The 15,226-nt window shown below is 37.6% G+C and overlaps 1 protein-coding gene across 3 annotated transcripts in view; it reads right to left on the bottom strand.

Moving 5' to 3' along the window:
- The window catches only part of SLC44A1 (solute carrier family 44 member 1), a 73,096-nt gene that overhangs the window by 18,852 nt on the left and 39,018 nt on the right, over positions 1-15,226 (bottom strand). For all 3 annotated transcript variants that reach the window (XM_030968290.1, XM_030968291.1, XM_030968292.1), the window contains exons 5-9: positions 12,203-12,296; positions 7,228-7,397; positions 5,332-5,421; positions 3,081-3,208; positions 1,868-2,054 (exon numbers count right to left, since the gene is read on the bottom strand). In XM_030968290.1, the coding sequence (XP_030824150.1) occupies positions 1,868-2,054; positions 3,081-3,208; positions 5,332-5,421; positions 7,228-7,397; positions 12,203-12,296 (669 nt within the window). The remainder of the gene's footprint in view (positions 1-1,867; positions 2,055-3,080; positions 3,209-5,331; positions 5,422-7,227; positions 7,398-12,202; positions 12,297-15,226) is intronic.

Here is a 15,226-nt window from a genome sequence, read left to right as displayed (position 1 = left end):
TATTAGCAGCTCATAACCAGTTATAGCAGAAACGTCTCTAGTTTCTACTCATAGTTTTAAATGCCACATTTACAATAAGTATAATGGTATTTGAAAAAAGTACACTAAAAAAATTCCACAACTCACCACCATCTCATAGCAAAAATTCACATAGTTAAACAGAATGGAAATCTACTTCAGTCATTCCTAATTTGAGTATGCTGCCTTATCAGTATTTTTCATACAGCAGGAATCAGTATCAGCTCCTTACATCTAGACGTCAACATTAACAATCACTTTTGTTTTCCCTATGGTAAGCTTCTGTATCTTTAAAGCTAGTAGCAGACATATGGAGCAGCCTTAGAAATTCTAAATATGTCATTTCATATATTCAAAAATGCATTGACTCTTTGTCTAATATGAATAGCAATATAATATACAGAGACTGACAGCATGTCAGAACACTCGTAAGATAAGCTCTATTTCAATGTGTTACTGCACAGTGAGATGTTTCATCTTATACAACATTTACATGAACAGCTGATGAGATTCAGAAAAACACTGCAAGGAACTTTGTGTGTATAAAGTGCTTACCTTGAAAAGCATTGTTTTGACTTAGCACTGACAGCACCTTACTCACATTCTTAGTTATGTTTTTATACTTACATATAAAATGAATGTTTTCTTGTCAATAAGTTAACTATTGAAATAATTCTGGTTTTGGTGAACAAGGATTTGGCCTTATTTGCAGAAATGGTTTGTTTAACTGATAATAGTGATGATACTGAGTACATATAAACCAAAAAGACAAAATAGTTTTTGCAAAATCAAGGCAGGTTGAAGGGTTCTGTCAGTTAACTATAATATCAGACTACATGCTCCTACAAATTTAGTGCCGGTGCAGCGGTCAGACTCAGAAAATGAAGCACAGGGCTGAGATGTTCAGTCGTGACCATTTTCTGCACATAGCACAGCATGCAATGAAAACTAAAAATTCCATCAGTAATAAGAGCAGGAACATATGAATTCTATTGCCTCCAACCTTTGCTAAGAACTCATGATATGAAAAATATTTATCTTGTATTACTGTGAAATAGCCTTGTGACTTGAAACACTGCTACTTTTGGGTCTGTAGCAAACAACAGGTTTCAAAATTTTAAGACATTTAATAATAAATGACAGTCTCTGCTGCCTACAATGTATTGCAAAATAACAGACTGTTTAAAAAGCATCTGCTGTGGTGTTTTTTTTGCTGAAGTAACTAAGATTTGGACCTATGTGGTTGATTAATTCTAGAAGCTCTTGTCAGACCCTGAATACAAACAAAGCTTTCACCTTCTATGTACTGAAGAGCAGGCAGGAATTAGCAGTACATTGGCTGCTCTCAAAATATAATGCACAAGCAGCAGAAAAATCTCCCTATTGATTCTGGAATAATACTGGACACCTAAGTTACAAACAACTGAGAACTAAAATCACAATATTTACATTGTGGGAGACAGTATTGGGTGCAATGGCCCTTCCCTTACTGTGTACTCATCTGTGTGAGTACAATACTTGGTGACTCCAAGTTTATGCTGTCTTTAACTTGTGTGTGTAAAATTAGAGGGAACTATTTGAAAAATTGCTATAGCAGTTTTATTATTAGTATATCATGGTTTGCAGCAAGCCAACTTGCATCAAATCAAAAAGCCAGCCTAACACACCAAGCATCATGCTGGGAATGAAGACTCAAATGCACAATAACCTGAAGTCAGTGAAGCAAGCAGGAATAGAAGCACAACAAGTGGGTTTTCTTTCTTTAAGATTCCCACAGACTTTTTCGTCAACTCTGCTACAAATCATACAACAATGAAATGACAGTTATTTAAAGTAAGTGACTGCTTACCTGTAGTACCAAGAAAAAGCAGGACGGTGATCCAGTATGTCCAGAAGAGGATAAGCACAAAAAATGTCCAAAATGGCTGGAAGACTAACAGTGGCAGGTGAATGAAGACCTTGCCAGCCACGTGGAACAAGGCAATAGTGAGAGCTACTCTTTTGCGCATAATTAACATGATCAAGAACAAGATAACCTAGAGGGGGAAGTTTCCAAATCACATTTTAGAGTACTGAAACAGAATCAAGACACTCTTTCACACAGCTAGAATATTCAAACACATTAAATTAACACATACTCTATCTATAAAATCACAGGATCAAAATGTAAAACCTCTATCAGCTTCTTCTGGTGATAAATTATTTTCCCAATTATACTTTTGGGGAATTCCATTCTCATAAGTATGTATTTGGAATCATCATCAGCCTTAAGCTGATGAGATAAGACCAGGTTCTGTCCTCAAATATGTTTTACAAAGCAGTGAAATCAGCCAGTTTTAACCTTTGATTACCTTTAAGAAAGGTAATTTAAAATTTATATCTGACCATGGCATGGTGGTCTTATAGGATGTATGTATATACGTGTATAATATAGGGAGTAAGAATCTAGGAGAGGGAACAGAGAGGAACTTTTGGATTAGGATGTGAAGCAACAAGAACAGAAGAGGGAGTCTACAATTCCTGTGAAGTTAGTCAAACATTGTCAATTTCCGGTAGTAAATTCAGTGACTCTGAAATTAACAGCAAGGCCCAAAGAAGATAAATTGGTTAAAATGGTGTTAGTATTTGAATTCACAATGATTTAAGAACAACTTCTTTCAGAAGTAGGCTAAGGACTTTTAAATACACTGAATTGACTAAGTAGAGAATCTAAGAAAAATCTCTTTGGATTGGCAGTCCAGTATCATACCTATTCTTGGAAGTCCCTGTGGACATTTTACAGTAGATGAAAGTAGCTGCAGGCTTAGAAAGTCTCTCCTGATTTTAAATCAGATAATAGAGAACAGCTCCTAGAAAGTCTCCCCTGACTCATAATCAGGTCTTAGAGAACAATTCCTAAAAGTTAAAAAAATAACATAATGAAAGAAAATCACTTCCACAGAAATTGTGGCAGAAATAAACTGTTCCAAAATGTGTGCAATACAATGCTTTCACCTGAATAAAAAATAGAGATTAACAGGAAGACAAAAGCAGAAAATAATACCATCATTAGCAAAGCATACCGTGAAGACTGTAGCTGCAATGGCATAGATCAAGAGAGCCTGAAGATTGTCTTTGGCTATTTGGGTCTCAAGAGCACCAACAGACATTCGTTGTTTAGCATAGAGCCACCAGAGGACTCCAGTACCACCTATGTTTTAGTGAGAAAACAAGAAGGATAAATAAATGAATCCTCTGTGTGATATATACTACCTAGTCCCAGAGAAATAAAACAGTTCTTTCCTTTTAAGTCTAGTCTGGTACTGAATATTCAAAAGCACTGATGCTCAACCCAACAGGAGCTTGAGAGGAGGGAGAAGTACCTAGTTCTCCTCTGTTGCCCTCCTCTCAAGTGAATATATTCTTTTCACAGTCTCACCATACTATGACCACTTAAGAGACTTGCAGAACTTTGACTCTGTGTTTTAGGGTAAACTGCATTGAAGGACTGCTTCACAGAAAGCCCTAACAGTGAACAGCACAGCTCCCACTAGACAGGTAATAAAAGAACAAAATGAAGAATAAAAGTTCTGTGGTAGGCTGTATGTATGAATGTATGGGTATGTACAATAATGCAGGGAGTAAGAATTTAGGAGGGAAAACAGAGACAGACCTTTGGATTAGGATGTGAAATAACAACAAAACAAGGAGTCTACTGTTCCTGGGAAGACTACAAACAACAAGCATCAGCCTGATGCTGGAAACAGCACCGTAATGATATGTAGCTAAACTTGCTTCAGACAATGTCTTGGACACCAGAAAAATATTAGTAAAAGGCACAGGAGGCAAATACAATATGAGGTATTATCTTCTCATCCCTGTTATGTTAATCCTAACCTTATGCCCAGAAAAACATTCTCCTATTCTAGCTGCCTTTCCAAGGTAGAACTTTTAGTGAACACAGATCTCCAGCCCCTCAGGGAGATCACCTTTCCTCTCTGGTACATTTCTCTTTTAATTGTCCTTCTCTGTTTTGCTGGTATTTCTGAATCAAACGCATAAGCTGAGTAGGGAGGTTGGACCTGATGAGCCTCTGTGGTCCGTTCCAACCTCACCCATTCTGTGATTCTGTGATTGCCATGTTTTTGCTGAACACATTCTGTTCAGGTCTAAAATTAAGAATGTTCTTTTGACACCTCCTAAACAAACAGTCAAGACAGAAAAAGCAGTATGTGTCATAAAAGACAGGGGTTTTATTCAATCCATTATTATAATGGATGAAACTTTTTAGAACATAGTAACAGATGCCAGTAAGATAAGTTACTCAACTATTTCACTCAACATGGTTGCTCAGCTGCTAAAGAGAATATAAATGAAAAAACCCCCATGTTTTTCCTTTTCCCTGGTCATAGATTGTAAGGCCATTAATCAGAAAACCAAAGTGATCCTGAAAAAATATAGATGGTCTGCTGATTTTTTCCATCCATTGCAGTCTTGAATTGCAAGAATTAAATCACTAGTGCTTCCTAATGTGATTATTCTATTTTTTTCTTTCTGTGCAGTCATCTGCCCAGACATTTTGGCTTAGCTACTCAGTAATAAGTAGAAAACTTTAGTTTTATGAATTTAAAAGCTAATGTGATAAAACAAGGCTATTTTCACACAAGCTACATATAATTTTGGAAGTGACAACCTTTGGTCATTTCTAAGATAGCTTGCCTGGTGGCATTTCACATATGATCTGGGTCATGCAGGTGTTTCTGAGTCATATAGAAATATAATGATTTAATTGGAATTGCTGGAGAAGCACCTTTACTTCCTCTCTTCAAGAACAGGTCTTAAAGAGCTACTCAAAGAACTGAAGCACTGATGAACATGTCAGAGTTGTAAATATATTCAGCTGCATAAGCAAGAGTCACCCTTTGATTTCTTCATGCACCAGCTGAGGCGTGGGAGTATCACCAGACACACCCAGGCTTAGCTGCCTTGCTGACCTGTTTGGAAGGCACGTTAAGAAGTAGGCATCATTTAGGGCTGTGCTACAAATGCTGGGAGCAATCTCCTGCACTGTCACCTGTGGGCTCTAGTGAGCTAGGCTGCCATAAAGACTGACTGCCAAGCAGGGTGTGCAAATATCCAAGGAGCAATGTACTCTCTGACAGAGATCTGCAATTACTAAGGTGGCATTTTGGACGTGCATCTGGAAAGGGACTCAAAAAAAAAGGCTGAAGGGAAATGCATGATCCAAGATGTGTGTGGATTGTAGCTGGGCTGAGGAAATTGAGCACAAGGATTAGAAATGGGCACTCAAAGTGGGAAACAAACAAGACTTACCAAGCGATCCCAGAATGACAAGAATTGTTAAAATCCAGACAAGTACTCTTGAAATGTACCTTATTATAACCATTAAAATCATGGACAACACTGCAAAAGAAGACAAATAAAATAAGTAGACCAATTCCCTCAAGTAGATATAGCCTTCCTAATTTTCCCACTGTACTAAGGGAACTGCCTTCCAACAGATTTTTTACAGACAGATTTCTTTTTTGAGGCTTACAAACTCACTGAATAGATAGTTAAGAAAATTAGGTACCTCTACAACTTCTGCTTTGATAATGTTGATTAAAACAAAGAGAGCATAAATACATTTACACGATACATCAAACACAAGACATAATGCATGCATACAGACAGAGATGTACTTAGACAATGACCAAACAGACAGCAAGGCATGACAGTACTTTGAGTCTGGTAACATGAGCACACCTCCTGAGGACCAGAGCAGAGTCTGTACTCAAATACACATGTCAAACCAGTGCAGTTAATGTGATATCTGTGTATTCTGAAATGTCATGCCAGTCATAAGCAAAAAACTATACAGTAGCTAAGGCTAAGTGAGTGGTGTGTACAAGTACATATTCATATTTTAATATACACACGTTTGTGTTCAGCAGTTACATGCAAGCCACTGGAACCTGGCTTTTTGAATCACAGTCTAACCCACTGTTTTAAAACAAATAATTTCTGTTTAACTATGAAATTAGGAAAAGTGTTTTTTAAATTAACTTTATGTAAATTCTGTACTAACTTCTGACTCTAACTGAACAGTAGAACTGCGAATCAGCCACTAGCTTTCAGATTTCGAATAGTTTTCTACCATTATTACCAAATACTGAAGCTGTCAAGATGTAAAAATAAACAGCTTTCAAGCTACAGTTGAAAAAAATACACAGTGGTCTTTTGTGTATGTATAGAGGGGGTTAATGGTATCTAGCATCCTCTTCTTTTTCCTTTCCTTTTCCCTTCCTTCTCACCCCCCTGCTTTTTTTAACCACAAAAGGAAACTGAAAACAAAGGACCCCTATATCTGATACAGCTTTGCAGTGTTTCTTTCTAAATAATACACCACTCATATGCATAGCTAATATCATGATACTCCCATTTTAGGATTTCAGATTTTATACTTTGTATGAGTAAAACAGACTCACTAGGAAAGCAATTTATGTCGGTGGGCAACATTCCACCTCAAACAAGACGACTTTGTTAAAGAAGCTCTTCAGTGTAGCACAAAGTGTCACTTAATAGGCTAGAGACATCTCACAGCTATAGAAACAATTCAGCATCTCTGTACTGTTGGGAATTTCCAGCTCTCCAGAAAAGGCTGAGATTTTCAAAGACCTGAAGCTTTTAATTTTGAAGGATGGGGAAGAAGGAGGTAACATACGTTGCAACAAATGGGCATCTGATTTTCTTGCTTTAACTCTTAAAGTTCTCATATCTTTGTGCAAGTATGTTAAATGAAACAAATTAAATCCCCTACATCCAACCAGAGTGTGCTACTTTGCATTTCTCAACCTGTCTTTTTTATTTGGAAAGGGTTTATTCGGACGTGAGTTGGTAGAAAATGACTACTACAAATGGGAAATGGGAATACTATTAAAAAAATTATGAAAAGATGGCTGTTCTCTTAACTATATCAAACTAATGTTGGCTAATCAACAGCCATGCATCCTCTATCTCACAATCAGTGTAAGAGAAACAAAACCAGTATATTACTTATGAATAAGTTACCCAACTCCCAAATAAAATTGTTAAAAAAAACATTCTGAATAATTTTCTAAGGGATTGTTGCTATTATACAGGTTTTTTGCTCATAATGTGGTTAGAGTGTGTTAGCAACCTCCTAATGGAGTACACTAAGAAACAGCTAGTAATGAGAAAAACAATTACCTAGTGATAACAAGCAAAGTCCCATTATAATCTCTTTGCTGGTCATAACTCCACTAATCAGCCTGTGTAAGACACTACTGTCACTGACAAAGGTGATCAGGGCCTCTGCAAACTTGGCATAGCAGGAAATGTTCACAGGAGCACAGCGATGGAAGAATGGAATAGGTGCACTGGTGACACAAGAAAAAAAAATCAGAAAAAAAAATTACTCCTACTTAATATAAATGCCACATCAACACACAAATGAAAGGTGAATAGATGCAATCATTCTACCCTTATAACATCATAACCAGAAACCATGTGTTGAATGCACAAGTGCTGCTGAAATGAGGATGATCATAATGAAAAATGAGGCAGTTCTTACAAACAACCCTATGAGGCTGGAATGTACACTCCAATAGGCTATTATTACCCTCCCACCCTTAAATGACAAGGCGCAGAAGGTATATGTTCCTATTTCCACTTAAATGTCTTTCTTTTAAGTGTCAGGTGGTGAACCAGCAGCTGAAACAATGCCTTTCACTCATTTTAAAATGGAATACTGGTCCATATTTGCAGCAAAAGAAATTGCAGAATAACAATACTCTTCTTGAGTGTGTATATTTTGCACTAAAGGACATCAGCATTCACAACTGCTGTCAAGCAAAACGAATGCATTTATTCCTAGTCTTTCCCCATACTAAGCTAGTTCTTGTATTGAATATTACAATCACAGTGTTTGTATTCATTAACTTTGTTAGAACTATGCAAAACATGCCAGGATGCCTTTATTGTTTTGAACCATTTTGGAAAGACCCTCACAAAAAACTATTGAGACTATGCACTAAACTTTGCAGAATGCTCCGAAAAACCTGCTATCAAGAGAAAGATACAAGAGAGCAAAAACTTTCCTTTAAAAGTGGGTAATTTTGTTTTCTAAATGTCTCCCCTTTAGTAGCAGTCTGCCTTGGTCATAAACTATGTCAGATCTCAAAGTGGCCTATTACATCATTTGATCAATTCCCAATTACATTTCAGACATGAATTACATGTTCCTTCCTGTAACTGGATCCAATGAAAAAAAAGTCTTTTCTATTGTTTCACCTGCCCAATCTTCCTTACTTGAAAAATTTCGGTGGACTATACCAGCAATGAACATAATCTTCTGCAGTTTCCCCAGTTCAGCAATGACCTATAAATCAACCATTTTCTGTCCTCAAGAACTATTTTTAAAGCCATGTCTTTCTAAAATTCTAGCCACCATTTTAAACACATAGTGAATAAACCAGCTGCCTTAGGCACATATTTCCCATCCATTGTTTTTCTGGGGAAAAAGGATGACACGCTGAAAACCATTAAAGTGTAACTATTCTGTAAAGAAATTGGGAGAAATTATGATCTGCCAAAAATGACCTGCCATTTCTAGGTAATTAATTCGTTAATCTTAGGTTTTTGTTGAAAGTCACTGACGATTGCAAATTTCATAGGATTACTGTGCTGAGTAGGTAAACGCATTTGAAGGTGCTCATATTGATGGTCTACTTTTGGGTAGGAATGAACACAGCAGTTAAGCACAGCAAAGTAATTGTGCATTAGTCACAGTTATCAAAAAACAAACCCATAATGATGGCTGCCCTACTTAAAAGGCAGTCCATGTATCCTCTTAGTTTCTTAAAACATAGCCTATTTTGGGATATGGCTGTTCATTATATGCCATATCACTGAAAAAGACTGACATTTGACAGGTTTATTTAATTATTAAGTGCTACAACTTTTCAGAAAGCTTAGAGCATTTGTAAGTCGTCACTACCAGCAACAAAGCCCAAATTTTGAGGTGGGAGTAGGCAAAAGAATGTTATTCCTTCATCCAAATACAAAAATATTAACTTTGAAAATGGAACTAATGGGATTAAAGTATTCTTCCAAAATATATCCCAATGAAAGAAAATGTGCTTTTTGCATCAGAGTTTATATTAGTCACCTAAGATCCCTTAACCTAAATCAATTTCACTACCAATTTTAAGGTAACTATTTTCATGTGCAGTAATTAATTACTAAGTTTGTTTTAATTAATTAAAAATAGGTTAGTGGCTCCTACAAGCTTTCTTGAGTAAATGGGACTCCTGAGATACTACTTTTGAGATCTGCTTCTGCTCCAGTGGTTCTGACTGAATGAGTAGGTGAGGTAAAGTGTCCCAATAAAAAACACAATAATAGACCTATTCTCTATGACCTGCACTATTTTATATGAACTCTTGATTATATCTTGGTATGTTACCTACTGAAAAGGAAGTATTTCTAAGAATAGCAACATGATGCTTAATCATAAACAAGAACGAATAAAGTTGAAGCCAGTAGATGATGATCTCAGAAGCTGTACTTTTAAAGTATTATTCAAATGATGTTTGGAGATCCATCTGATTACTCAAATATTAGATTTCAAAGAATTTTTTCCTCTCACTACTACCCCTGTGTATGTACAGGGGTAGTACAGCAACCTGTGCGAGGGGAGGGGGATTCCAATTGGAATAACACTGGTAGCTGCTCTTTATAACCTCTACAGGGCAGTCCCTTGGCACAGCTCAGCACAGCTGGTTTACAGATAAATGCTGCAGGGGACTGGACAGGTTTACCTCCAGGGTTCTCTAAACATGCAGTCATGTCTACAGAAGCTGATCTAGACGGGGTGTGGAAGAAATACATATTGCTGAGTGCGCTGCTAGACTGCAGTACCTGGTCAAAGTTGGACGTAATACCTTGAAGATGGATGGTAAAAGTCCATTCCACAGCTGAAGGGTGTGAAGAACCCTGGTCATCAAACAGAAAACATCAAGGGACAATCTTCACACCATATGCTACCTCCATCCCATGGAACTAATGGGAATCAGAGAGTTCATAACCCTTGACAGATTGCACTGGTTTCAGCTGGGGTAGGGTTAATTTCCTTGTTTTGGATTTGTGTTGAACACAGGGTTGATAATGGAGAGATGTTTTTGTTATTGTTGTGCAGGGCCAAGGCCTTTTCTGCTTTTTCACTGCCAAGCTAGCAAGAACATTGGGGGTGTATGGGAGGCTGGGAGGAGACATAGCCAGGACAAGTGACCCAAACTGACCAAAGGGATATCCCAAACATGGCATCATGTGCAGGATATAAACAGGGGCAAAGAAGAGGAAGGAGGGCACGTTTGAAGCGATGCTGTTTGTCTTCCCAAATAACTGTTGCATGTGATGGGGCCCTGCTCTCCTGGAGATGGCTGATGCCTGCCCATGGGAAGTGATTAATTAATTCCTTGTTTTGCTTTGCTTGTGTGTGCAGCTTTCCTTCCCTTATTAAACCATCTTTATATCAACCCACAAGCTTTTTACTTTTTACCCTTCCAATTCTCTCCCCAGTCCTGCTGATGGGGAAGTGAGCAAGTGGTTGTGGGGGTCTGGGTTACTGGATGGGCTTAAACCATGACACAGATCAAATGTAACTGTTAGGTAAGTTCTTCCTGAATGCCTCAGTCTACAAGATGTTGGGCTTTCATTTGGTTGTCTCAACAGGATTACATTTCTCCTTCAAATTACACTTACTCAAAAAATTTAACTATAAAAACCTGAAAACCAGTTGTTTACAGATACAATGCTGGCCTTTTTTGCCTAGGGCATTAAGTTCAGACTCTTCAATCTCAAAAATGCTCAAACATATCATATATTTTAGTGATACCATATCAAAAAGGGAAAATACTATACCTACACAATAGTTTATTTAAAATAACATGCGGTCATTTTTATGAGGAATTTACATAACATCATTAGAGCTCTGATACATTATTCTATCCTTCTGTTTTCTTACTAAGCCATATTTATTGAGACTGAATGATGTTAGAACACACTATGAGAAGTCAATATAATTCTGGCAACAATTAGGACTAACGAGCCTTTTCAGTATGCAAGCTGGCACTGAAGTTTTCATTTGTTTTTGTATTATGGCAGTAACAGCTGGCTAGCTGGAATATAAACCTATATTGGGAACTTTTTTAAAAAAGCTAATATTCCAGCTGCCACTAATTGTCACTACAATATTAAAAAAAAAAGATTCAGTGGAGAGGCTACCACGTATACAAGAAAGACTTAAAATCAGAGTTTGTAGAACTTGTTTGTAGAACAAGTTTGTTATAACAAATATAATATTTACAAAAAATGTAACAGAAAACTATGCATAAGAAATGACTCTGAAGTTATCACTCACTACTGAGTATATTTGAGAAGCTAAATTCTGAGAAACACAACATGGTTCTTCTTGAGTTAGTGCAATTACTGACAGAAGGCTGCGAACAACACTAACACATCACTTCTTTTCTCAGCAATGCTCATCTCCACAGGTCCAGGCAGCACAGCTACAAGAGTTCATGCAGCTATGAACTTTCCAATCCTATTTCACAAACAGCAGTCTAATGTAACACTTAAAAAAATAAACCTCAAAATGATCTGTTAATAAAATACAGCCCTCTTTTTGGTATTGAACTAATACTAGTTATTTGCAGACTGAAAAAGTAAAAAATGAAGCAATTTGCATCTATCTGACTGGCTGAGGTAGGTATAAGAAGTGAATGCTGCGGAGAGCTGTGCATCCCTACACATTTTTTTCTACCGAAGATTAAAAATGTTACATGATTGTCTCAGATCTGCATTGCTGATGGGCAGCTGGCTATAGATAGGGTGAAAGGCAGTAAAACAGCTGATACTTAGAACAGTGTCAGTCACATGAGACAAGAGAATTTGAAGATAGCAATTAAATAGTTTCAGTAACACATACACAGATAATTTGGGTTTTTCTTTGACTGTTATTTTCACTACCTTTTAAAAATTGAATTTTAGAAATATATACAATAACACAGTAAAACATCTATCTGGTAAGAGTGAACATGTGTTGGTATTTTCTAAAGAACTGTCATGATCAAAACAAATCTCTGCTCCCTCCACCCCAAATCAGACAACTTGATCATATTACCTCTCTGGAACAGGATATTTAGGACATAACTTGGCAGCCCTTGGGTCTGTTGTATATTCTGATGGCTGTAGTTCATAGCTACACAGAGTGGATCCTGTTGAAAAGTAAAAAAAAATTATTGGTACAGAAAACAAATTTTAAAAACCACTAATATTCTTTGCAAACAGCATTAAAATGGATACAGGTGCTAATTCTGCACTTCCTCATGTCATTATCACAAAGCTTTGCTATAGTTCCTCCTGTAATGTGGTAAATCAAGACAAACACAGCTGTCAGTAAAATAAAATGACGTTCTCCATCTAGCTTTGGGTTTTCCAAAGTTTGAGTATTTGAATGCAGAAGACTAATTCACAATGTGGTGTAAAAGAGGACACAAAATACTGTGAAGCCCCCCTACCCCTACTATTCCACCATGGTTTTTTTGGATCATTTTTAATGCGTGAACATTGCATAACGTAACATTTATGATAGAAAGACAACATTCCTGTGTTTGCAGGGGTTTTTTTGTGTGTGTGTATTCAAAATACAACTCGTCTATAGATTTCAGGGACAGAAACAAAAATAACCCGAACTGAAAAAGTTGGAAAGCTGGCTGAGAAATAACAGCTCTGCATTACATATCCAAAGCTTCTAAAAAGCTGAACTCTCTCCATAAACAAATTGGTATGGCACAGTAAAGATCAAGTTGCCTATAACAAAATTCAAACAGAAATTAAGTTTTCCTTTGTACCTGACACTTGCTTAATGGAAGTGCCTTACCTAGGAGAGATTTCTTTCAATTTATCTATAATGAAGACACTGAACATCTGACCCAATGCTTCTAGGAAATCAGAAACTTCCAAATCAGATTGGAGCCCTGGTATATCAGCAATTCAGAGGCAAGGAAGCCTCCAATGATATAAGCTGCCTATCAAAAGCTTAATTTCCTTCCAAGCCTCTTTCCTAATAGATTGCTTACTTCCAAGTGCAAGGGCTTTTAATACATAGCTTTTAGTGTCCTTTTCCCCTGTGCAATACACTAAGGACTTATCTTAATAAGGACTTATCTGATTCTTAATCATCAATATAAATATTCAGTTCCTTCCGTTATGAAGTCCACTCTTCAGGAATAGTTTGTATAATAGTGTCCTGCAAGCTGGATCTGGATAATACATATACACTATTACCCAAAATAAACCAAGAATTTTGACAAACAGCTTTATCTTGGCCTGCATTACACTGAACAGAACTATTATTTGTAGAATTTGTAGAATATTATTTGCAGAAATTTTATCTATCATTGCTACATTTCTACCTCTATGAAGAGACCTCTCCTATTCACAGACTGAAAGAGCAGAGAGCGTATTTAGAGGCTTCAGCTGCTCTCTATCTAATGCAGTCTTTGGAACACTATTTAAGCACCACTTCTACAAAGTAGTTTTTTGGAAGCCAGTCCAAACCACCAAATGCACTATTGAAGAAAGACAGATCTCCTACAAAGAGAAGATAGGAGGTGAAACATCTGAAATGCATTTTCAATTATACTGTCAATATGAATCCTTATGCTTCTGCTTGCTTATGTGGAAAACATGGCATGATATAAACATAAACAGATATCACAAAAAACATTCCTTTGATCTTAGTTGTAAATGAAGTATCTAAAATGCATCTAAATCTACAGGTTTTTCTTAAAAACAGAAAGAAAATCTACATTTATTTTGCTTTGAATATGGGTCAAAAGATAAGTTATAAACGTGGTTGACAGCCAGCTCAGCCAGCTGTGCTCAGGCAGACAAGAAGGCCAGCGGCATCCTGGCCTCTATCAGCAATAGTGTGGCAAGCAGGACCACAGCAGTGACTGTCCCCCTGTACTTGGCACTGGTGAGGCCACCCCTCCTATCCTGTGTCCAGGTCTGGATGCCTCCCTGCAAGAAAGACACTGAGGCGCTGGAGCGTGTCCAGAGAAAGGCAATGGAGCAGGTGAAGAATCTGGAGCACAAGTTCTATAAGGAGTGACTGAGGAAGCTGGGGTTGTTTAGCCTGGAGAAAAAAGAGGCTCAGGGGTGACCTTATTACTCTCTACAACTCTCTGAAAGGAGGTTGTAGCCAGGTGGGGATTGGCCTATTTGCCCCAGAAACAAAACACAGGGCAAGAGGAAATGGCATCAAGCTTTGCCAGGGAAAGTTTAGACTGGGTATTAAGAGTAATTTTTTCACCAAAAGGTTCATCAAGCATTGGAACAGGCTGCCCAGGGAAGCAGTTGAGCCCTCATCCATGGAGATACTTAAAAGATGTGGAGACATGGAGCTTAGGTAAATAGTTTAGTGGTGGACTTGATGATCTTAAGGGTGTTTTTTAGCCTTATGACTCTCTGGTATAATTCTAAGGCGAGAATAAAGAGCTCTAAAGGAAGTAGAGTGATATGTGTTATGTGGACAAGTGTATATAGATTCATGACACAGTGTTAGGGCCAGCTTGGCCATTCTGCCAAGTGACCAGTGTGAACTACAGTTTTAAGTATCTTATGAGAAGGTCCCCACATCTAAACAAGCCTAAGGGACAGGGCTGGTCTGTGGATGCCCATGCTCCCTTTGACTTCTAGCAGTTAAGGCATGAGAGAAAAAGGGCAGGATTTACTATGGGGAGGAAAGGAAACTCTTTGTACAAATGTGCATCTGAAGACCTGTTTGGATCACAAGTGTAAATGAAGCAAAATCAAATGCCAGACCCTGATGTGCATACAGGTCACAAGCCATTGAAGTAAGACCTGTAGGGTAACTCAATACACTCCTGGCTGTAGAGAAAAATGGAAACACCTTGACAGTTCCCTCTGGAAGCCAATAGTATATTCCCTCCTGCCATGCCTGACAACTCAGGCTGCCACTACCATGTCTTGCCTGAGAACTGCTTTTGGGCTACTCTGGATCTTTTCCCTTTAGATGCCTAACTCACAGCACACTTCTTTAGTCACAGTCAAACAGGAAAATATTTTCATGTAGCTTGTCAAACAAAGGATCTTAACTACCCTGCCTTTAAAGAAACTA

This window comes from Camarhynchus parvulus, chromosome Z, assembly GCF_901933205.1.
Source record: "Camarhynchus parvulus chromosome Z, STF_HiC, whole genome shotgun sequence".
NCBI classification, from domain to species: domain Eukaryota; kingdom Metazoa; phylum Chordata; class Aves; order Passeriformes; family Thraupidae; genus Camarhynchus; species Camarhynchus parvulus.
Note: the sequence above shows the minus strand (reverse complement) of the source record. Positions and strands in the feature narration are given on the sequence as shown.